We start from the raw sequence: 25389 nt of genomic DNA on the forward strand, positions 1-25389 counted from the left end.
TAATAATCACAGAAGGGCTTCATTTTTAATCTTCATAACTATCTGCAAAATGGTGCAACTCCCCAAGCTAGATGTTTCCACCATTTTGTGTTTTCTTCAAAACATGATTTTTTTGCTACTCCTACATATTTTGTCCAAAGCTCAGTACATATTATCGCTGGAGTATTATTGTGATCAAGACATATCGGTCAGATTTCTTCATGTCAGCACGGAATGTTGGGCTGGAGGCGTAGGACAAAGGCTGCACATCCTCACGGTGGAGGCTCCTCACTGGTAGGTGAGCTAGGGTACAACAGCAGTGACAACACAGAAATGTGTGTGGGGAGTTTATTGGCATAACAAGTAAAGTAGCTCACAACCTGTCACACCTGTCGCATGTTGTGAGCTTGTTATAAAAGCTGGCGCTGCTATCAAAAAAAAGAAAAGAAAAAACGACGTGAGTTAATTGAGCCCATTGTTTGATACCCTTTTTGCTCGTTCATGCATAGTGGACCCCAACCGACCCAAACTTGCAATACCAGATCTGGCCACTTTAAAGGCTTTGCCTCAAAAATCCCCCCCTGGTCCTTAGGGCTAGAATGCACCTCCAAAAGCCCTTTCACTTTTGACCATTGGGGGGTGCCACAAACTTGCATAGCTGCACTATGCCTGTCAAAGTAGACTCCACCTGACCCAGCAGTTTCCTTGCACCGCACCTCCTCTCACCTCTATACCTCCTGGTTAGACAACCTGGCCTGGTGGAGATAAGATACTAGGGGTGCCACTTTTAACTGAACTAATTGATTCAATCATTCATTTAAACAACAACAACAACAACAACACAGCAATACAATACAATTTAGAAAAACAAAATGTTTTCTTCAATATAGCTTATTTGGCATTTATAGGCATTTAATGTAAACAGAGTATTAAAAAAAAATCCTAATACAAAATATTATTATTGTTTTAAAAATTTACCATTTCAAAAACAAATAAATTAAAAAAAAAAAAAAACAGCACTTCTGGATAAAAAAAAATAGTAATAGCCTACTAGAGCTATCATAGGTATTCAATCGAGTCTGACTTTTGCTTACGACAGCAAAAGTCAGACTCAATCAAATTAAATACATCTAGTCTTGATCCAAGCAAGGCTAAAACCTGACCTATAATAGGCCTATCGCATGTCTGCAGGCAGGCAGCATTTGGGTTGGGTGGTCTGGACGTTCAGTTCAGCTGCCTGCCTGCCTCTGTCTGAATGTCTGCCCCTGAGCCCCCCCCCCCCCCCCCCCCCCCCCATCTGAGGAGGGGGAGAGAGAGAGGTTTGGAACCTTGAAACGAACCGAACGTCATATGCAAAGAACCCATTGGATGAGAGGAGAGACATCTGAGAGGAGAGAGGAGGAGAGGATGCGGTGACCGAGAGGAGAGGAGAGCTTCTATGAGGGATGGATGGATGCTGGATCTATTAGCCTACTGCACGTACGGCACGCTGCTGGATCAAACAAGTAGGATACATGTCCTACGGTAGGCTATCTGCTATCTATCCATGCATGCACCCTGCGCGCTGCTGCTTCATCCTCCACGCACCGCCGGAGGGATTCAAACCAACAACAGATGTTTTTGCAGCGTGCGTCGCTGCTGACTGACCTCCTCGCTCGCGCACGCCGTTCATACGTGCAGATTGCTATAATAGCCTAGTCCTGTGTGACATTAGAGCGTCTTTTTGCATCGCATGCTGTGGATGAGAGGAGAGGAGAGGAGAGGATCTGTCTCTGTGGACGAGGAGAGGAGAGGAGAGGATCTGTCTGTACAGTGCACATGCACGCTTCGTGACACGTGAACGGTTTTCCTTCTTTCTTTTTCCTCCTCTTTTTTTATTTGAAGGGGTATTTTTTATCTTTTTGTTTTAACCTTTCATCTTTTTTCCCTCCTCCTCCGTGGCTCTCTGTCAGTGATCAACCGCTGCTCTCGCTCTCTCTCTCTCTCTCTCTCTCTCTCTCTCTCTCTCTCTCTCTCTCTCTCTCCCTGGTCTGATATTCCGTTTGATATTCATGAGCAACAGAGGCTACATCTTCTGATCTGATGGAAGGATACAAATGAAAAATAAAAAAAAATCCAACATGTAATTGGAATATTGCACAATGATGGATGGACAGTCGTCGTCGTCGTCGTCGTTGGTGAAATTAAGGTAGGATTATTTATTGGGGATTAAAACAGCAGCAGCAGAGACTGTGTCTTCATTCACTTTAAATGTTCAGAGTAGCTCCAGTCTTTTAATGGAGTCAGAGGAACGGGGACCAACCTCGTTTATAGACTGTTGCATAATTCCAGTCTGACAAGAATCTCATATGACTTCCACACTGATTAAAGATGTTTCTTATTGGCTCTCTAATAAATCAGTATACTTGAAGAATAAAATAAGGTTCTTGAGGGTGGAATGATTATGAATGAGTCTCACTGACTACAGGGTAGGGTATAGGGGTCTTCAACGTTTTTTCAGGCCAAGGACCCCTTCAGCTGAGAGAGAGACGGAGTGGGGAACCCTTAGCTGAGAGAGAGAGATGAAGCAGAGACCCCTTTAGCTGAGAGAGAGATGAAGCAGAGACCCCTTTAGCTGAGAGAAAGATGAAGCATGCAGGGACCCCTTAGCTGAGAGAGAGATGAAGCAGAGACCCCTTTAGCTGAGAGAGAGATGAAGCAGGGACCCCTTAGCTGAGAGAGAGATGAAGCAGGGACCCCTTAGCTGAGAGAGAGATGAAGCAGGGACCCCTTAGCTGAGAGAGAGAGATATGGCAGGGACCCCCCCCCCCCCCCCCCATTACATATTGTATAAAACTGTTTGGCAGATTCAACCTTTTCATAGATTTCATAGTTTCATAGACTTGTTTGACAGCACTGTCAAACAGTGTTCAAAATTGTGTTCAAATTCATGTTTTTTTTTTTTTTAAATATGTTGCATTCATGTTCATGTGTATTTTCAGACATTTAACCAATTCGACCTTTTCATGCTGTACTTGCAATTTGCGATGCTTGTAGATCTGCTATTTTTGTCAGGAGTTCTCTTCAGTACAGGGATGCTATAGGGTTCAAATCCCCCCTGTAGTAGCTATGAGGACCCCCTAGGGATGCCGGACTACCTGTAGTAGTACTGAAGACCCCCTAGATGTCCCGGACCCCCTGGATCAGGTTCAAGATTTAAGATTCATTACTTTATTGACATGTCACAGAGTTGATTGGAAATTAGCAGTTGCAGTGCAGCTCTTAAAACATAAACATACATAACACACAGTCAAACACGAGCAGAAAAGCATACAAAAATACATTCAAAAATTCATAATATGAGACAGCCTGATAAATAAGATAAATAAATAACATCACAATTCATTGACCATGAGAAGCAGCTTCAAGCTGTAAAGTGCGTGTGAAAAGAGGGTCGGCATTCAAGAGGCGGACAGCCTCAGGATAGGTACTATTCCTGATGCGGGAGGTCCTCGGGGTCTTGTTCACAAATGAGAGAAAGGGGAAGACGGAGAAGGAATTCAGCCGGAGAATCGGAGCAGCAGGAGCGGTTTTGCAATTGCTAAATCACACTGTTAAGAAAAAAAAGTGTTGAGGCCGGAAGGCAAAACTCTCTGTCTTCCGAGCAATCTTCGTTCCCACTCTCACCTATGGTCATGAAGTGTGGGTCATGACCGAAAGTATAAAGTCTCGGGTACAAGCGGCCGAAATTAGTTTTCTCAGAAGGGTGGCTGGTATCTCCCTTAGAGATAGGGTGAGAAGTTAAATCACCCGAGAGAGACTTGGAGTAGAACCGCTGCTCCTTCACTTGGAAAGGAGTCAGCTTAGGTGGTTCGGGCATCTAGTACGGATGCCCCCCGAGCGCCTTCCTAGGAAGGTCCTCGATGCACGTCCCACTGGGAGGAGACCCCGTGGCAGACCTAAGACCAGATGGAAGGATTATATCTCCAAACTGGCCTGGGAACGCCTAGGTATACTCCCTGAGGGAGTGGAGGAAGTTGCTCAGGATAAGGAAATCTGGAAGTCTCAGTTGGAACTGTTACCCCCACGACCCGATTCCAGATAAGCAGTTGAAGATGGATGGATGGATGGATGGATGGAGGTCCTGCACCTAAAAGACCGGAGTCTCTTCTACCTGAGGGCAGGGGTACGAGCAAGGAGCTAGCAGGGTGGGGAGGGGTCAGTGATCACCTTCTGCATCCTGCTTTTGGTGCGTGTGGTGTAAATGGAGGAGACAGTTGGATGGCCGGTGATCTTAGATCAGGTGTCTTCAATGTTTTCAGGCCAAGTTAGTTGAGAGAGAGAGAGAGAGATGAAGTAGGGACCCCCACAATCCATAGATTCCATATAATTTCATCGTTTGACAGCACAATCATCAGTGTATTTTGGATTCATGTCAATTTGTGTTTTCAGATATTTATCCACTAGAACCATCAATACTTAATAAACTTGACCTTTCACTCTGTACTTATTCTGCGCTTTTTCCCCAATACACCAAACCTCTTTGCCAAAAATAGCCAAGCAGCCCGAGGCGTTGTGTGCTTGTAGATCTGCTATTTTTGGCTAAAGTTCTCAGAATATGGACACTATGGGGTTCAAGTGGTTAATATCAAAAAGGAGGGGAAAAAAGCTTCTATTACACAAAGATTTGGAGGACCCCCTGTAGTAACTCTGAGGACCCCCTTTTAACCTTAATAACCACTTTCAACCTGGTGTCCCTTATCTTGCCAATAGTGTCACTGAAAGATGTTTCCAAATGTTCCCAAACTAGAGTGTAAATAGGCAATCCACAAGCTGCAACACTGCTATTTTCATATAGAGCATATTTAGTATAGAAGTATAGAAGGTGCTTTTATTTTGACGAGTGATTTTGTCTTTGTTTTATAGCCTACTCTATATGGGTGGCGTGGCGCCCTAGGGTGACTCAGAATACTTTGTTAATATTTGGAATTCATCAATGTCACTTCAGTTTAACCTCTTATACTTAGTAAAACGGACCTGAGTTGCACTGTACTTAGTGCGATTTCAGCCTACAGTACACCAAGTCTCTTCACCAAAAATAGCAGATCTACAGACGCGCTGTGAGCTTGTCGATCGTCTATTTTCGGTGAATGTTCACCCCAGAATATAGGATCGATGCTGGGGTTCACGTAAAACACAAAGTATAAAGTAATTTTCAATCTGTTGTAAAGGAAACAGATATCCTCTAAAGTTTTCCTCATTGACATACTCTATCTTTTGACCACCTGCTTGTTATTGAGACAACATCCAATGACCACACACATGTGCTGATGTACGCATTGTGTCCATATGTACGTGGATAAAAAACTTCAAAATAAAAGAACTGCTGCTTTAGTCCATGCATGAGGTAAAATTTTAAAATGTGTTTGTTTTGTAATTTGCCATTAACCCTACAAGGGCCGGTCAGAGTGGCCGCACAATGACCAGGTCTGCTACACTCAATGAGCAATGTTTCTCAAACATTTTATCCCAAGATCCAAAAGAGAAAGTAGATGTTTGCCCGGGACCCAAACCTTGTTGTGAGCTTGTAGATCAGCTATTTTCACGACTTCTTAAACATTTGTTTTCTAATTTATGGAATTTCTTATATTTTTCCTTTATTTATTAATTGAATTACTCTAAATTATTATTCATGAAAACCGTAACTTTTTGGGGAATGTTTTTTAAACAAAATGTAGGAAACAAAAAATTAAAGGACCCACAAAAATGTGTCCCGACCCAGTGTTTGGGAACCACTGCTCTAGAGTCTACAATCCCTTTTTCTCCCCCCCCCCCCCCCCCCCCCCCCTTCAGCTTTTCTTCTTCCTGCTTTGCCGCCATGATGGCTGCTCATGTGGTCTGCAGCTGCTGCTGGGGGTCTTCTGACCGGCCGTCCGTCTGCCAGCAGCCGCCGCTGTAGCCGGAACAACGTTGAGCCGCCGCCGCCCCGCCACCATGAGCAACCTACCGAAACGCACCACCACCTACCTCATCTCCCTCACCCTGGTGAAGGTGGAGGCCCTGTCCGAGGACGAGGAGGAGGAGGAGGGAGAGGGTACCCCCACCACCACCACCACCACCGCCACCCCCGCTCTCCTGGGGGGAGAGGAGGCAGAGGAGGTCGACGGGAGCGCTGCTGAAAAAGCGGGGATACCTGAGAAGGCGCTGGTAGCGGACGCATGTGTGGATGAGTTGGTGGGAGGAGATACACATAGGGAGGAGGAGATGGGAGGAGTTACACATAGGGAGGAGGAGATGGGAGGAGTTACACATAGGGAGGAGGAGATGGGAGGAGTTACACATAGGGAGGAGGAGATGGGAGGAGTTACATATAGGGAGGAGGAGATGGGAGGAGTTACACATAGGGAGGAGGAGGTGGGGGAAGCTACACGTGTGGAGGAGGATGTGGGAGGAGCTACACATAGAGAGGAAGAGGTGGGAGGAGTTACACATAGGGAGGAAGAGGTGGGAGGAGGAGCTACACATAGGGAGAAAGAGGTGGGAGGAGGAGCTACACATAGAGAAGAAGAGGTGGGAGGAGCTACACATAGAGAGGAGGAGAAGGGAGGAGCTAAACATAGAGAGGAGGAGAAGGGAGGAGCTACACATAGAGAGGAGGAAAAGGGAGGAGCTACACATAGAGAGGAGGAGAAGGGAGGAACTACACGTAGAGAAGATGAGGTGATGGGAGGAGCTACACATAGGGATGAGCTGGTGGGAGGAGCTACACATAGGGAGGAGGAGGTGGGAGGAGAAGACACCGTGGTGCAGAAGGAAGAGCAGCAGTTGGTCCAGCGTCGTGAAGATCAGCAGCAGGTTTGTTTCGTATGCATTTTATTTTATGTTTTTTTTACCTGACCAGGTCATTGTTCTGCTTTACCTCTTATTGTGTTATTGCTCTCACACCTTATGTGCCCTGTTTTGTCCCGTACGTGTTTTATCTTCAACAGTTAAAAGTAAATGTTTATTTATAAAGCACCTTTTGAAACAATGTTACAAGGTGCTATACAGCGGACAGCAATATAGCATATAAAAATTAGCTGATTGTTTATATAGCTGTCCACTGTACAGCACCTTGTAACATTGTTTGGAAAGGTGCTTTATAAATAAAATGTTCTTCCTTCCTTCCAGGAGGTCCAGCCCCGGGGCAGCAGTCCCGTTCAGGAGGACAGAGACGACAAGCCTAAGATGAGACAGAGTCGCGGCGGGAAGCCCCCGAAAGACGGCGCGTTTGTCGGCAGAAGTAAAAAAAAGGGCTCCTTCGTCCCGCCTCCAGCCGTCATTAAAGACCCGATGAACAAGGCATCTTCTTCTTCTTCTTCTGCGGGGGCTCCCTCGCCCTCCCTCGGTGGAGGGGTGCGCAGGGAGGGGGGCGCGGGACCCCGGGGGTCCGATGGAATACTGCGCCCCAAGACGGAGCTGTACGGCGGCCCCCCGCCCCCCATGCTGTTCCTGAAGGGCCAGGTGGTAAGTAACTGAGTACATTTACTTAAGTACTGTACTTAAAGTACAATTTAGAGGTATTTGTACTTTATTTGAGTATTTCCAATTTCCAATACTTTTACTTCTACTCCACTGAATCTCGGATCCAAATATTGTACTTTTACTCCACTGCATTTATTTGAGAACTTTAGTTACTAGTTACTTTGTAGATTTTGATTATTATCACAGATATACATTAACTGTGACTATTTGAAAATATACGATCTACATCCTCACAATGCGCATTGTGAGCATGTAGATCTGCTATTTTCAAAAGATTTTTAATATACATTTGAAAACCTGAAATAGGACATTCTGCCTTTACTTTTGGCACTTCATGTACATTTAGATACCAATACTTTGGTACTTTTACTCAAGTACATTCTAAATTCCCGACTTTTACTTGTAACAGAGTATATCTACATTGCCGTGTTAATTTTGTCGACTAAGACTAGACTAGAATAAAACAATTTCAGAAGACTAAATGTGTGTTATTGAAAGAACTAAGAATATGACTAAATCTATGTCTAAGACTAATTGCTATAAAAATGTACTATGCAACTGTGCAATGGAATTAAAGCCAAATACATCTTTTATCTTGGTTATATTTAGCCTAAAAGACTTAGCCTAAAAGACGAAGAATAAGAGTAATCCCAAAAGACTAAGTCTAAGACTAAAATATTTTGATATTTAGTGGACTAAGACTAGACTAGACTAAAACAATTTCAGAAGACTAAAGAACAGGACTAAGACTAAATGGTGTGTTATTCAAAAGACTAAGACTAAATCAGAATTTGCTGAAAAAATTAACACTGCTACATTGCAGTATTGCTACTTTTTAAAACGTTTTCCACCACTGCTAAAGGGCGACGCCGGGGGCGGCGGCGGCTTGGACCTGACGACCGCGGGGAGGTCGCGCTGCAGCCTGCCGGTCTCCATGACGCAGGAAGGTGGCGCCACTGAGCTGAACGCCAAACGGTCGCGGTGCAGCCTGCCGGTCTCCATCCCCTCGCCGCGGCCCGACCTCCTGATGAGGTCGTCACACCACACCCCCCACGGCAGCGCAGGGGGCGGGGCCGACACCACGGTGTGCTGGTGGGACAGGTAAGACCAGGGGTCTGGGCCCCGGGTACAAGGATTCACTGCGGGGCCCCCATGAATGTTCTTCATAGGGGGAGGGGGTTTAACCCATTTTGACTGGGAATGCATTATTTTGTGCTTTAACTATTGAAAAATAGCAGATATACAAGCTCACAACGCGGCACACGGCACGTTATGACGTCATCGTCTGGATCGGGATTTATTTGAGATATAATGGCTGCTATTTTGGCGTAATCGTTTCCGTGTTGTGAAAACATTTCATACTGAACTTTTTGTCGGAAGGGTCTGGGGTCGGGGTAATGCTCTTCGGAAGTTGCGTGTGACGTCATTTTGTACCTTGAACCAGACCTTTCCAACGAAAGGTTTGGTGGTCGGACAGCCCTTAAGTTACCTACTCCACAAATAATTTGGCCTAAGTCAAAACACAGTTTGGCCTAAGTCGTTTGATCCTCTTATGTAACATAACTAACAAATGTTATTTGTATGTCAATATATTATTATAAATATTTAGGGTGAAATGATTGTTGTCTCCACCAGCCGAAGGCTGAGGGAGAGTATGTTTTCCCCTCCGTCCGTCCGTCCGTCCGTCCGTCCGTCCGTCCGTGCGTGCGTCCGTCCGTCCGTCCGTGCGTCCGTCCGTCCGTCCGTCCGTTTGTCCGTTACCAGCTAATCTCCGGCGCCGTTCGCCCGGTCGCTGCCAAACTGTGCACACACACTCCCTCGACACCAATTCAGAACCTCTGCCCCAAATATTTCACATGGGCCTGTTCTAGCGCCACCAGGAGGCCGACTTTTGCAAAACTAACTTTTGCCAGTACTCCTACAGATTTTGTCCAAAAATCACGTAAATCAGTAGACAGTATCTCTACAGTCATGTGATCGACATGGATGTGTCAGATTTTCCATATTCCATCCTGATTGGCTAAAACTGTCTTTCAAAGTTTGCAGGATTGGTCAGTTTTGAAAAAAATGCCTGAAATCCTGAACGCAGTGTGCGATTTTGGTGAAATTGTGCATGCACATTCCCAATAGGCAGAGGAATAAATGCCACTTAAGAAAAATCTAATCAGCCTCATGGTGGCGCTATAACAGGCCAATTCATGTTTTCACCTATAACTCCACCGATTAGTGTCAAACTTTGTATGCGCACTCCTTAGAGGCCAAGGTAAAACCTTTTCCCTGCATTTTTTTACATCAGCCTTTTATAGCGCCATCAGGAGGCCGACTTATGTAAAACACATTACATGCCTGACCTGGTGGAGACCTGTGCTCGGAAGAGCACTGCTTCTAGTTTTAGTTTGTTTTGGTTCAGTATTTTCTGTTTTCTTAAAAAAAGACACAGCCTATTGTAGGGCATTATTTTAGCAAGCTGACGGTATTCAAGTTGTTTCTCATATCTTTAGATTACGAAGCCATGGTTCATAATATTCCAATGTTCAACGCCAAAAACAACAATTAAATCGTTAATCCCAATCATTTTGTGTGACATTTAATCATCAACTTAAACATTGTCGTGGTGACGCAGCCCTAGGGACAGGAGAGAGACCGGACCGCCCACCAAGACGTTGGACCACCGCAGGGACAGGGACCCCCGCCTCGGGGACCACCAGTCTCCCATAGTGACCGCAGGGACCATCGGGCCTTACCGGGCATCCTGGGCTGACAGCGATGGGGGACGGGGAACCCTCATCCGTCCCGGACCCCACTCCATCAGCAGCGGAGGATTCACAGGTCAACATTATTATTATTAGAGCAGGGGTCTTCAACGTTTTCAGGTCAAGGACCCCTTAGTCGAGAGAGAGATGAAGCAGGGACCCGTAGATACCATATAGTTTCATCAGTTTAATTTGGGTTCATGTATATTTGTGTTTCAAGATATTTAACCACTTGAACCGTCAATACTTACAGTAATAAACTTGACCTTTCACTCTGTACTTTGTCTGCTCTTTTCCCCCTCTACACCAAACCTCTTTGCCAAAAATAGCCGATCTACAAGCTCACAACGCCTCGTGCTGCGAGGCGTTGTGAGCTTGTAGATCTGCTATTTTTGGCTAAAGTTCTCAGAATAAGGATGCTAGGGTTCAAGTGGTTAATATAAAAAAGGAGGGGGAAAAAGCTTCTATCACACAAAGATTTGGAGGACCCCCTGTAGTAACTCTGAGGATCCCCTAGGGGTCCTGGACCCCCTGTTGAAGACCCCTGTATTAGAGTTTTGACATTTTCATTGGTTGTTTGTTTGTTGTTGTTGTTGTTGTTGTTGTTTTCAATTTCAGTTTAGTTTTAGTTTTATGTTTTGTGTTTTATTCGATTTACTGTTTAGTTTTACTTTTTATTAGTTTTAGTGTTCATTTATTTTATGTATTCAGGGCCGGACTTACCATTGGGCAAGGGTGGGCACGTGCCCAGGGGCCTCGGGGGGAGGGGGGGCCTCCAAAAAAAAATAAAAAACATTTTTTTCCCAAAAATAAATTTTGGACCCCAAAAAATGTAGTAGGCATGATCGCAATTGCGAAATTCCATGTTTAACCCCCATACCAATGAATGAGAGGAAAGAGGCCGCACACTCTTCAGCCACGATGCAAATTTATTTACCAGCGTTTCGACTGTTGCCAGTCTTCATCAGGGTTTTAACCCGCATACCAACCCCATCTTTCAAACATGGCAGCCATGTTTGTTTACATTTCAAGAAAACATAATGCTGCTAGCTCATGAATGCCCGAACGGATTTCCATTTGGATTTTTTTGTTTGAAAGCTGCGAGGGCCTCTTTATTTCCCCTTGCCCAGGGGCCTCATGTCATATAAATCCGGGCCTGTATGTATTTATTGTGAGATGGAGTATTTGTCAGGGGTGAGATAAAAAAAGAGATCAGATTTTTTAATACAAAAATAGCCTATCTACAACACAACGTGTTGCAATTGTTTATTGTTTATTGAATGGATCCCTAATGTGACGCGATGTGAGCTTGTAGATCATACATGTTAAGAAGCATACAACATAATGATCTGGGATATTTATTAAAGCAAAGGTTAAAGCCTCAATAGTTCTTCCCCTGGTTGTCATTATGTAGAACAAAGAGAATGATAAAACCTAAACCTTTTCAGTCAGGAATAGAACAACTCATGAGTGGATAAACTATTGTTTATTGAATATAAAATGAGCAATATATATACCGGTATATATATATATGTTTTATATACTTTGTATTGCAATAGTTTCACATTTTACATTTCTTATTTCACATTTTATCTATATTTGCAATTATTTTCATTTTCTTTTTCATTTTTTTAAGCCTAAGATATATTACAGATACACCAAGTGGTAAACAAAAATACCTTAATCTAATCATTTCTATAATTCAGAAGAATGTGATAGTACTAATAGTGATAATAATGCGCACTATTAGTTGTCTCTTTTTGTGGCTGGTCTCACGACCAGACCACTTTTTCTATACCTAAATTGAGTACCTAGCCTGAAACACCAATTTGGTGTCAGCGCTAGGTCTCAGCAGTCATTTCCTTTAATCATTTCCTTTAGTCATACGACCTGATAATTTGTCCATTTATTCCATCTTCTATTAAAGTCAAGCTCCTTATTTCTAATTCTAAAGGTTATTCTCTCCATTTCCAATATTTCCTGTACTGTTTCCTTCCATTTTGGGTGTGTTGGGCTTAAAGGTTTTAATTTATTTTGGTTTGGTGATGAATTGGATCTCGTTTCATGTGCTCTGAGAAAACACATTACTGTACATCTACCTACCAATGGTGGACAAACCAACGTTTGCGTCGTGACATTTTATTTGTGCTTCATTCCATGATGCAGGCATGATGACGAGGGACGGTCCCGGCGTCGGGGACAAGTTCAAGACCGTCTCCGTGTCCCACCAGCCTGCCCCTCCCCCCACGGTCTCCGTCCTCCAGACGTCCAGCAGGCCTCCCAAGAAAGGCAAGAGCCTGACACTGGACAACAGCGACCTGCACGGCGTCCCTGACGACCCCAAGACCAGGGGGAGAGACGGAGGAGGAACCGTCCAGCGAGCTGCCGGCCCGCCCCGCGACCGCAAGATGCTCAAGTTCATCAGCGGGATCTTCACCAAGAGCACGACGGCGCCTCCCGGTGGCAGCCCTGCAGATCGCAGGTCCAGTGAGGAAGAGGGTGAGTGCACGCACGCACGTACGCTCACACACAGAGAACTGCTCACCCGTTTTGCTATGTTTGGCTTGTTTTCCTGCAAAGTCACTACAGTCGCATTTAGTATGAAAACCTGTAGAGTCTACAGCACGCACACACACACATCATGTGTGTGCGTCTTAAGAGTCGTAAGAGTCTTGCTCAAGGACACACATTGACATTGCTACTCTGGCCTGGAATCAAACCTGGGACAACCAGGGGCTCTGGTTCCCCAGGTGGGCTCCCTAACCATTCAGCTATTTATTGTGACTGTGTTTCAGTTGTTATAGACTAGTCAAATAATGGATATAAGGTGTTTCCACACAAGGGCACCAGGGACGTGCAGAGAATGTTAGAGAAGCAGGGGCTGAAATTTCAAAAAGGGCCTTTCGGTGAAAAAAATAGCAGACCTCCAAGCTCACAACGTGTCGCAGCGCAACGTGTTGTGAGCTTGGAGGTCTGCTATTTTCGGTGCTTGATACCACACTGAACTAACGATTATCAAGTCAACACTGGAGATGTGGCGTACGGCATGGATTTCTTCACAGAGTGGGCAATTCTTTCAACATAAGATACTCTTGAATGCTGCCTTCGGGTATATGGCATGGAAAGGGAGTATTTGCATTACTTTCAACTGCATTCATGGTCTGAAGAGGGCACCTTTTTACAGACGGATAAAAGGGCATGCAGGGGCTCAAGCCCTCTTTGATGTCTATGTGTTGTGTGCACGTGCCTGAAGGGCACTGTTTATTCAATTTAGGCATTTAGATCTATGCTCTTAATCCAGAGCGATTTACAATGTGGCTGGATCTCTCCATAAGCTACTGTGTAATATATCTTAACGGCTTATACAGCACAGTTTGACTCAAACTGGTGATTGTTGATTGGGGATAATTATATTATGTTGGACGTCTTCTCTGCACCTCAACTTGACTGGCATTATTTTAGTGAATCAGACAGGTAGTCTATATTGTAATAATAATTAGCTTCAGCAGCCGAGGGCCAAGATAATTGGGTAATTTTTTATACACACGCGTCATATCGATTGGGCTAAATGGAACACAGGGTCACACAAGTTTCAGGATTTCAACGTTCTCCACACTATTTGAGGATCCGGTAGTAGTGGTGGAAAGTGACTATATAACTACCTTGAGGCGTGTTATTGTACTTTTAACTCCACTACAATTACATGAAAACTTTAGTTACTAGTCACTTTGATTTGATTATCATTACAAAACACATACATTAACCACTTCAGCCGTATACTATATATATTTCAGACATTTGAAAATAGCCGCTCTACTAGCTCACAATGTTTCGCCTTGTGAGCTTGTAGATCTGCTATTTTTAAAATATTTTGTATACATTTTGAATTGCGGAACTGGATATTCTGCAGAATGATACTTTTACTTTTGGTACTTTAAGTGTATTTTGAGGCCATTACTTCAGTACTTTTACTTTGTGCATTTTGAATACAGGACGTTTGGCTTGTAACAGAGTAGATCTACATTGCAGCATTGATGCTAAAACAAACATAATATGTACTCATGTTATGAGTACTTCTTCCACCACTGGTGGTGGAAGGCAATGTTTGTGCAAAGATCTGTAATTTAAGAATTTAATGATGGTGTAAAAAGCTGACTCAGGGCTGGCACCTCCAGTCCAGACCCTCTGTAAAATATTAAACAGCTGATTTTTGGACTAGGGACAGTTAACCTCTTCAGGCCCTGTTCGAAATGGTTCCAGAATAGCTGATCTACAAGCTACGGTAACAATGTGTCATGATGCCTAGGTCCAACGTGTTTTAAGAAGTGACCACCACTTAACTGGGGTTAAGTAACCTTTAAGTGGAGTAGATTCCCTTGCTCCCCATAGGGCCTACTAATCAATATCAGGAAATTACACCCTCATGTTCATAATAGATGTTGTATCCCTTTAGGACAGTGGTTCTCAACATTTTCAGGCTGCAAACCCCTCAAAAAGAATCATATTTGAACTGGGACCGCCCAAAAGAATCATATTTGAACTGGGACCCCCCCCCCCCCCCCCATATAGGAGTTGAGGCATCACATTTAGTTCGACTCAGTTCCACAGATACTTTGCATGCCTCGCAATAGTCTATTATCAAAGACAATAAAGGCCTGTCCGTACTTTGACCGAAACCGCACTTTTCGGTCAAAAGGGGGGTAACAGTTCCAACTGAGACCTCCAGATTTCCTTATCCTGAGCAACTTCCTCCACTCCCTCAGGGAGTATACCGAGGCGTTCCCAAGCCAGTTTGGAGATATAATCCCTCCATCTGGTCTTTGGTCTGCCACGGGGTCTCCTCCCAGTGGGACGCGCATCGAGGACCTTCCTAGGAAGGCGCTCGGGGGGCATCCGTACTAGATGCCCGAACCACCAAAGCTGACTCCTTTCCAAGTGTAGTAGCAGCGGTTCTACTCCCAGTTTCTCTCGGGTGACTGAACTTCTCACCCTATCTCTAAGGGAGATACCAGCCACCCGTCTGAGGAAACCCATTTCGGCCGCTTGCACTCGCGACCTTATACTTTCGGTCATGACCCACACTTCATGACCATAGGTGAGAGTAGGAACGAAGATTGCTCGGTAGACAGAGAGCTTTGCCTTCCGGCTCAACTCTTTCTCACCTATTATTTAGGATATCTTCAGGATACTAAGGTCTGTACTTTGTATCCATACTTTGTATCCTAAGGTCCATACTTTGTATCCTAAGGTCCATAATTTGTATCCATACTTTGTATTCTAAGTGCATACTTTGTATCCATGCTAATCCATCCTAAAGTATCCCAGGAGGCCTTATGTGGGAGAATACTAATTATGACAGTAATGTAAAGTGATGTGAATATACAGTGGTGACTGAGGTTTAATTCAATCAAGAGAAGAGATGACACAGAAGAACACCTCTGTGCCACGGAGGATTGTGTCATCGCCTTGTAAATGAGAACGAGCCACACGAGTCAAACTGTAGATTTAAAGGCATTAGCTATATAAATTACACAAACAGTCACGCCACCGGGGGAAATATAACTGAGATTTATGGTTTTTAATGGTATGCCATATGGAGATTAATGGTATGCCATAACAGCAGTGGATCTTTTCATGTCAACGAACCCCCAAATTGATGTGTATTTCTCCACGGACCCCCATTTGAAAAAGAGTTTGTGCCAGGGACTCCCAGAAGAGAAGGTTTTTTGTTCAAAATCCAAAACGATTCACTCACTTTTCAAACACTTTCGAGATTTTTCATGAATGTTAAAAAGTTGCAGATGTATAAGCTTGCAGTGTTGCACAAAGTGACACGTCGTGAGCTTGTATATCTGCAATTCTTTTTTTTTTATAGCCGACGCTAACATTTGAAATGACACGGATGCTTTACCGGTTTTAGCAGCTAAATATTATTGCAAGCCTGTAATGAACTATAGCCGATGTTCATTATCATTTTATCATAAAGTACTGAGAAGTTGCCATAAACATGAAAAATCATGATGCAACAATAGTTGCATCATGAAATATTCAAATCTCACTTCACTGAATGGTGTGTATATATATATATATATTATGTTCTGGCACTCATGTGGAAACAAGTGTGTTGGAGGATGTAGTATTTGTATAAGCGCCGAATAATTTGTCAGGAGTAAAGTAGGACATGAATAATTAAGGTTGGGGGACACACTGGAGCTGTGTTCTCTACTAGAGGACAGGAGATGAAGGGGGGGGGGGGGGGGGGGGCTGCAGGAACAGCCACCACTTCCTGCTCGGTCCATCATGGATGGTGTTAATGAGACGGTTCATTCTTAAAGCCTCAGTGATACTTAGTAAACTGGAGATGAGTTGTTTTTAAAGGTAGAGTAAGTGATTTCATTTAATTCAAATGATAACAAAATGGGTCTATGTTCTGACAGTACTAGTTACTATTATATTGAGTGTTTGGTCCATATTTGGACTTCAGCCTTGTCCCCTGTGAGGAGACAAAAGCAGTTTCAGTTGCTCCACCAAAACTGTTTAGTGACAGGTTTTCCTACAAATCCAATCAGGATAGAGTTTTCACCAAGGCCCGCCCCACTTGATCAGGATTGGAGGAAGGCCCCTGCTTGTCACCTACATGAAAACCGAAACTGAAACTTAAGTGAAATTACCCTACCTTTAGCTCCTTTTCCCTCTACAACAGTGGTTCTCAACCAGAGGTCCCCAGCTGAATGATGGAGAGTTGGTAACCAAATGGACCCTTATAGATCTTTAACTCTTGTAAAATGCTACGTTCTCAAGAGTTCAATTATTGTCAAACATCTGCATTACTTAATTTGACAGAAGTCTACACAATTAGAGAATGTAGAAGACATGATATTTTTACCAACGTTTGCCTGTTATCTCTCCTATTGGTTACCTTGCCTGGCTCCAGCCAATAGACCCTTCTCTTGGTCTGGTTTTGCCATATGACGCGCCTCTTTCTGTTGGTATCTTGGCAAACCAACCAATGAAATCAATGCAAGACGGAGGAGGGGTGGGTCTAATTTTTGAAAATCAACAGAAACAGTGGAGGGAGGGGTGGCTCACCAGAGCTCTTAATTGCTCCCTTTGAACTTCAAAGGGGTTCTGAACTGCAGTAATTGATTGAGCCATCCAAGTGTCAATAGCTCGTTAGTGCTTCTCTCTAATCAATGAAACATCAAAGACAACAACTTGTTTGATGCCTGTCAAACACAACCCCTCCCACCAGATCTCTTGTGATTGGGAACCCCCTCCCCTTTGAAATCAAATAGAATAGGGACAACTTCAGACTCAAGCTCCAGCGCAGAGTCTGAAATCAGGCTATTGGTTACCAACATCAATACAGCATGGAACAATGGCTTCCACTTTAAAATTGCAACTTTTCAGGAATAGAAAGCCTGCAGTTTCTATAAGCTGGATTGGCAATCGATGATGTCACAAGACGATGGGTTTCTGACCTGCCCACAGCCCTCCTCTGAAAAAAAAAAATATATATATTTTTGAGTGAGGACCAATTATATGAACATAGGTTGAAAAATGGTGGAGTGCCCCTTTAAGGGGAACACACACCGAACGCGGAGGCGGCGTGGAAGCGGCGCATCAAAACATACTGCCCCATTATTTTCAATGAACTAATCCACACCGGCGGCGTCAGACGCATGCAGCCGCGGGTCTGCCGCCTCGCCTGCCGCGCCGATACGCCACTGCAATGGTTCTTCCCACCGGGGGAAATGGATGTGCTGTGTGGCAGCGCGCCGCATCCAGTTGGGGTTACCGCGCGGCACTTCACGTGTGTCGATACCCAACGCAACGCTGCGCAGCCGCCTGCGTCCAGTGTGTGCTCCCCTTATGTCTTGGGTCTGAGAGGCTAAATGTCATCAAATGGTGGTCCGTAGCTCAGGTGCCGAATAAATAATGGACCTTGATGTGAAAACGGTCGAAAACCACTGCTCTACACCAAAACCACCGCTCTACATTACACTCTCTCTCTCTCTCTCTATCTCTCTCTCTCTCTCTCTCTCTCATTCAGTGTGTTGAACAGAGAGCCAGACATAACAGGAGCTCTGGAAAATGGAGTTTCCATGGCAACAGCAAGCCGCGAGAGAAGCGACGTGTGTGTGTGTGTGTGTGTGTGTGTGTGTGTGTGTGTGTGTGTGTGTGTGTGTGTGTGTGTACGTGTGTGTCTGCGTATGTGTGTGTGTGTGTGTGCATGCCTGCGTGTGTGCGTGTGTCTGCGTGCGTGTGTGCGTGCGTGCATGCGTGCGTGCGTGTGAGGCGACGGAGGGCGTGTCCAGAAAGTAACCACATTATGTTTGTTGTCGGGGCAGTGTGTTTTTTTTTCATAAATTAACAACTCTACTTGATCACACCACAGCGTCACACAAAAGCATCAAAAGTAGAAGATCTGCAAGCTGGAAATGTGGCGCGACGCGACGCGCTTTGAGCTTGTAGATCTGCCACTTTTGCTACAATATACTCGGGTACTGTCTTAAGTCGGGGGTCCTTGAGAACCACTGGTGCAGATGAAGCAGCGCCTCTTTAGCGCCACCTTTAACCACTTTAATCCATTATGTTGACTGGGGTACCCCAGGGGTCTGTAGTTGGGTACCTCCTCCTTTTGTTTTCCTTACTTACCTCCACACCCAACCCGTTCGCTGAAAATAGCTGATTTACAAGCTCACAACGTGTCAAGAATGTGTCTTAACTCCAGACAGGTTGTGAGTTTGTGGATCGATTGTCCAAATTTGGCTCAGGAGGTAGAGCAGCCACTTGGGAACAGGAAGGTTCCCAGTTCGATCCCGGGCTCCCCCAGAGTTAGTGTCGAAGTATCCTAGAGCAAATTAGCCCCCTCTCAATTCAGGGGTTGGACACTACAAAGTGCAGGTTTCAAGGGTGATGGGGCATGCTGAGTGCTGTCACATTTCGTCGACCCCTTCAAACCTACCTTTTGAATGCGCACTATTTCCCCCCGTTTCTAAGCATACAGCCGATGGACCCTTTGAGCACTTAGGGTTAAGAAGGTAAAAAATACAGCAGTGAATAGTAATGGCCTTCGTTTCTTTCCGTTTCCATTCGGAAGCCCTCGGCTCAGCTCCACACTCAGCAGTGCTGTCCCAATTCACAGGCAAAATGTGTTTCCTATGTGCACTAGTACCCTAGCTAGGCCCGCACTTTAAAGGGTGTGCACTCTGAATTGGGAAGAGGCTGTATGACAGGTTGGTGCCTTGCATGGTTTCCTCCGCCATCACTAGTGTATGAATGTGTGTGTGTGTGTGTGTGTGTGTGTGTGTGTGTGTGTGTGTGTGTGTGTGTGTGTGTGTGTGTGTGTGTGTGTGTGTGTGTGTGTGAGATTGTAAAGCGACTTGGATAAAGGCGCTGTATAAATGCACCATTTACATCATGTCTAGAACTGGGACGCTAGGGTTCATGTGGTTATTACAAAGGCCGTCCACACCAAGAAAGATAACCGTTATAATGTGAGCAGCCACGCTGATTCATGATGATGTCCTACAAACATATTGAACGGTGAGTGATGTGGTCAACGTCACGCCCTGTAAATTCTGAAGGAGTTTTGTTGGCTGTCAGTGTTTTTTATCGTTCATCAAATCGCTCTGAAAGTCGTGATTCTTCTCCCAGTGACATCCGGCCGTCGCCACTGACGTCCTTATCGTTGTGGTCTAGACTCTGACATCATCTTGGTGTAGAATTATTTTTTAAAACTGTGTACTGTACTTATAGTTATAGCAGGCCTAATCATTATAGTTATTTTTCTTGATGTGGACAGCCCTTTGGTTTATGAGGTTGTTTATTGATTAACAGTTTGCAAAAACAAGCACAGGAAAGTACAGTTCAATACAAAGGTCTGCTAAGAGGATTAGACCCAAGACAGCACTATGGCTTGTTTCCATTAGGGTTCTTTGTACTATAGGACTCCCCACCCCTACAGGAAGTTACTAGAGCTGCGTCTCAAGTTAATTAGATCCATTTTCCTACACTTATTTCCTATTTCCTTGTATGTTACAAGGTATACAAGCAAGGAAATAGGAACTAGGAAATAGAATCTAATTTAAGGACTTGAGACGCAGCTTAGGTCGTTTATATGACTACATAAAGTTACAAGGTTGTTTATATGACTACATGAAGTTACAAGGTCATTTATATGACTACAAGGTCGTTTATATGACTACATGAAGTTACAAGGTCGTTTATATGACTACAAGGTCGTTTATATGACTACAAGGTCGTTTTTATGACTACAGGAAGTTACTAGGTCGTTTATATGACTACAAGGTTGTTTATATGACTACAGGAAGTTACTAGGTCGTTTATATGACAACAGGGAGTTACTAAGTCGTTTATATGACTGCTGTACAGGAAGTTACTAGGTCGTTTATATGACTACTGTACAGGAAGTTACAAGGTCGTTTATATGACTACTGTACAGGAAGTTACTAGGTCGTTTATATGACTACTGTACAGGAAGTTACTAGGTCGTTTATATGACTACAGGAAGTTACAATGGTGTTTATATGACTACAGGAAGTTACAAGGTCGATTATATAACTACAGGAAGTTACTAAGTCGTTTATATGAATACAGGAAGTTACTAGGTCGTTTATATGACTACTGTACAGGAAGTTACTAGGTCATTTATATGACTACAGGAAGTTACTAAGTCGTTTATGTGACTACAGGAAGTTACAAGGTCGTTTATATGACTACAGGAAGTTACTATAGGTCATTTATATGACTACAGGAAGTTACAAGGTCGTTTATATGACTACCGGAAGTTGCTAGGTCGTTTATATGACTACAGGAAGTTACAAGGTCGTTTATATGACTACAGGAAGTTGCTAAGTGTTGCATATGACTACAGGAAGTTGCTAAGTGTTGTTTATATGACTACAGGAAGTTACAAGGTCGTTTATATGACTACAGGAAGTTGCTAAGTTGTTTATACGTCTCCTCCCCCTACAGACAGCGAGGTCATGGTGTATTGTGTATTCTAGCCCTGCGGTGCATTTATCTTCATGACTGTTGTAGACAGGGGAGGAGAGGGGAGGCAGGATGGTATTAATACTGAGTCACAGCTCCTCTCCTCTCCTCTCCTCTCCTCTCCTCTCCTCTCCTCTCCATCCAGATCATTTAAGACTATAGTATAAACCTATGCATTTTAATGCATTCCACTTTCCCCTAATTGTACAGGCCTGCTATAAAACATAAATTTAAAAGAATTCCCCCTTAGACCAAATACTCATTCATTCTGAAATCAATAATCCTTTTGTGCTCGGGAGCTTATTTTTTATGCAATGAATGCATTAACTCGCCTTGGCTAAATAATGTATGTTGTTCTTTTTTAGGTTGTGAATATTGTGCGAACAAAAATGTTAATGCAAATATAAATTGTAGACCGAGTGTGTGTGCGCGTGTGTGTGCGCGCGCGCGTGTGTGCGTGTGTGTGATGGGTGTGTGTGTGCGTGTGGGCAGAGGCGTGACTACCACTGACGCGGACACCGCTATTGCGTTAGGGCCGAGAGTCATTTGGGGCCCAGTGGCGCAAGTCAGGCTGACCCATGCTGTCGGTAAAATCTAATAATAATGTATTCAGACGGAGCCGCTGTTCTGTCAGGTGGCTGCTGCTTCCATTTCCTGTAGTAGGCTGCTATATCCAATAACATGACTCTTGTTTTGAATTTTAGGGTGGGGGGTCCCTACTTCAAATTATGATTATTTTAGGGTGGGGGGGTCCTTACTTCAAATTATGATTATTTTAGGGTGGGGGGTCCCTACTTCAAATTATGATTATTTTAGTGTGGGGGGTCCCTACTTCAAATTATGATTATTTTAGTGTGGGTGTCCCTACTTCAAATTATCATTATTTTAGTGTGGGGGGTCCCTACTTCAAATTATCATTATTTTTGTGTGGGGGGTCCCTACTTCAAATGATGCAGCCTGAAAGGGTTGATTACCACTGTTCTAATGCATCCTCTAGTTGTATTTCCCACTTATAATGTGGCTTTCCAGATTCTCTTCCAAGTGGGCTCGGGTTCAGAAAAGGTGCAGAACCAACTGAACCCCTAATGAATTACTAGCCCATACTTTTTACTACCAGACCAAGGCATTGGCTTTTTAATAAAACAGGCCAATAACAATAAATCACTCTCTCTCTCTCACACTCTCACACTCTCTCTCTCTCTCTCTCTCTCTCTCTCTCTCTCTCTCTCTCTCTCTCTCTCTCTCTCTCTCTCTCTCCCCCCTCTCTCTCTCTTCTCTGTGTGAGTGTGCTGTGTTAGGCAGCAAACATCCATCCCGTCGTGTGAATTCACATTACCCATGCAATGTAAATTCACATCATCATGTTGATAATATGAAACCACGTGACCAGGATGGTTTATCAGGCTACAAACATCCAACCCTTACAGTATTGGCTGCTGCTGAATCAAACATACAGTATAGTAGATGTACTGTAAGGTATTAACAATCAAACTGTCCAGATTACACATACATTTTTAATGACAGAAATCCATTCAGAGTGACGTACTGGAAAGAAGATTGGGAAAATGGGGTCATTTGTATTCTAACATTCTAACCTTATTGTGTATCAATAGCGATTGATACATAAGGTTTAAGTACATTATTTTGAGTGATCTGTAGGCTACAATTTAAGGACAACTTTAGTTTTTTACAACAAGGGTTCATATTTTAGATTGCAATTAGAGAAAAGAAAAGATGAGTGTTAAAATGTTTTTATTTACTGCTTTCTATCGTTTTAGCTATTTTAGTATTTTGATTTCAGTGGTTGGGGGCATGCGTAAAAATATGTCTTTTTAGACACAATAAGCTGCCAATTTCTTTGTTACTATTTACACCAGCCCCATAAGTCACATCTGCCCATGAAAGATTGCGGTGCATCTTGGGAATGGGCTTATTGTGTTTAAAAATACATATTTAGCCACTTACATGCATGCCCCCAAATCACTAAAACGATAGGAAGAAGTAAATGAAAACATTTTAACACTCATCTTTTCTTAAAATATGAACCCTTGTTGTAAAAAAACAAAGTTGTCCTTTACCTTGAGTATTGTTTGTCTCCCTGCTCTTCTATTGAGACATTAATATTGTATTTATTTAAAGGTCATGGCTCACCTATAGACACAGGGTCTGTCACATATTTTGTATCTTCTGATGGTCCGGATTACATTTATCCCCTGACAGGGGTGGACTGGGCATACCGTGCATACAGGCCCACTTGTATAGTTGGCCGACTACACAAGTGGGCCTGTGGGCGCCATTTTTCTTTTCTTTTTTTTGCCACCATTTTAAGATAGTTACAGTATTTTTTGGGCTGGGCAGCCACTAAGTGGAGAGGGCCAATCCTTCAGTAGCACCGGCCCACAGATCAGAGAGACATCTCATGATTGGCCCACTGGCTTGTCTATCATCTGAATACCGGCCTAGTAGCCCAATCACCGGCTACTGTGGCCCAGGAGTCCCACCCTAACATTTAACAGCATTCAAGCCCACAACTCGCCGCTGCCTCGATGCCTCGTTGTGGGGCTTGTAGATCTTCTATGTTCGGTTCGCGCCGGTTGTGGTGGGCCGGTCTGTTCCAAGATGCCAGGGCCGGATTTATGTCCCAATCCGGCCCTGTCCCCTGAACAAGCAGGCAGGCTCTATTACAGTAGCTTAGTGGTAAGAAATGTCAGCACTTGCGCTACATGTGTCCAATGCATGACGCTGGAGTCACCATTATTAATCCCGCGTAATAAATTGCAATTTGTTGTTGGTCCCATGTTTAGACTGTGGAAGCGAGCAGCACAGCAGCAGTAATATGTCACGTGATACAGAAATGTAATTCCATCGGTCTTGGCTCGCTGTATCATTAAAGGATCTAAATCAGTGGATCTGGAGTCTCGGGTGCCGCCGCCGCCTCTCTTTAGCAGACATTGTATCATCGTTGTCGAGTGGAAACCTTGTATGTCCAAAACCGTTTTAAAAATCATTTTTAAAAACGTTGTAAACTAGTGAAAAATCATAGTGAAAAATCATTTTAAAAATGATTTAAACTAGTGAAAACAGCCCATCTACAAGCACACAATGCCTTGTGCGGCGAGGCTTTGTGTGCTTGTAGATCTGCTGTTTTCACTACTTTTGTGCGACAGCCTTGTATGATGAAGCAGGGCTTTGCTTTTGTGAGAAAAAAAAAATTACAAATTTGAAACTTGGAGATACGAGGTTTCTGCCCGACAGCGACGATATATTAGAACATTGACCGTAGCAGTGCAGAACCAACCGAGGTGATGTCACTGATGGTTAGCATCAACCATCATAACTCTGCCTGTTTGCACGGCACTGCGCCGCTGCTTAGCTGTACAGCATCTCATCTCTGACTGCCCTGTTTACCACTCCAAACAGCTGACAGGATCTCCCAGTTTTGCCAGATGGGAAATGTTACATTATCATACTTGACGGAGGCTTAGTACGATAGAAAACTATCGTACACTGCCAAAGGTGAAACTCTTGTTTATGCATCAGGCTTTTCACATTGCAGCTCAAGGAGCAAAAAGAAAAGGATTAGCAATAATTTATGGAAAACAAGACAAGCACAAAAAGCCTGAGAAAGCAGCTTAATTTAAAGAGGTCCTCAATCACATGTAGCGCATTATGTCAGTCAGTATCATGTTGCTTAGAAGTCTGAATGGAAGTCTCTGAGTTAGACTTCTACAGCTGCTGTGTAATGAAAGACAGCCAGAGATATAGACATTATAGAGATATAGACATTATAGAGATACCGATGTCTCTGGTTCACATTGACACATTTCCTGGGGCAATCTGCCCAGATCATGCATGTCATGCATGTCTTCTCTTCTTTTTTAGTTTTTTACTCTAAAAAAAGCATCTGCAATGTAGTGCATTTGAAACTACATTGCAGTGCACATCATGGGGTGATCACTGCTTGCCTCCTGTGAATTGTTTTATTTTAATTTTTGTTTATTTTATTTTTATTTCGTTGCTGAGTGAGGTCAGCAGACAAAGTGACATGGGTGAGATGAAAAAACCTGAGTGAAATGTGCCAATGTCAACCAGAGACATCGGTATAGACATTATAGAGATATAGACATTATAGAGA

The 25389-nt window shown here is 43.8% G+C and overlaps 1 protein-coding gene across 1 annotated transcript in view; it reads left to right on the forward strand.

Annotated features, from left to right (window-relative positions):
• Positions 1–5952: 5952 nt before the first annotated feature.
• Positions 5953–25389, forward strand: part of LOC308286929 (arf-GAP with GTPase, ANK repeat and PH domain-containing protein 2-like) — a gene marked incomplete at both ends in the record, with an annotated part of 63089 nt that continues 43652 nt past the window's right edge. The window contains 6 exons of the mRNA XM_080728051.1: positions 5953–6009; positions 6109–6813; positions 7129–7464; positions 8345–8583; positions 10106–10311; positions 12402–12734. Of these exons, the coding sequence (XP_080584177.1) occupies positions 5953–6009; positions 6109–6813; positions 7129–7464; positions 8345–8583; positions 10106–10311; positions 12402–12734 (1876 nt within the window). The remainder of the gene's footprint in view (positions 6010–6108; positions 6814–7128; positions 7465–8344; positions 8584–10105; positions 10312–12401; positions 12735–25389) is intronic.

Source organism: Nannobrachium achirus (assembly GCF_963921795.1).
Source record: "Nannobrachium achirus genome assembly, chromosome: 6".
Taxonomy (NCBI): Eukaryota; Metazoa; Chordata; class Actinopteri; order Myctophiformes; family Myctophidae; genus Nannobrachium; species Nannobrachium achirus.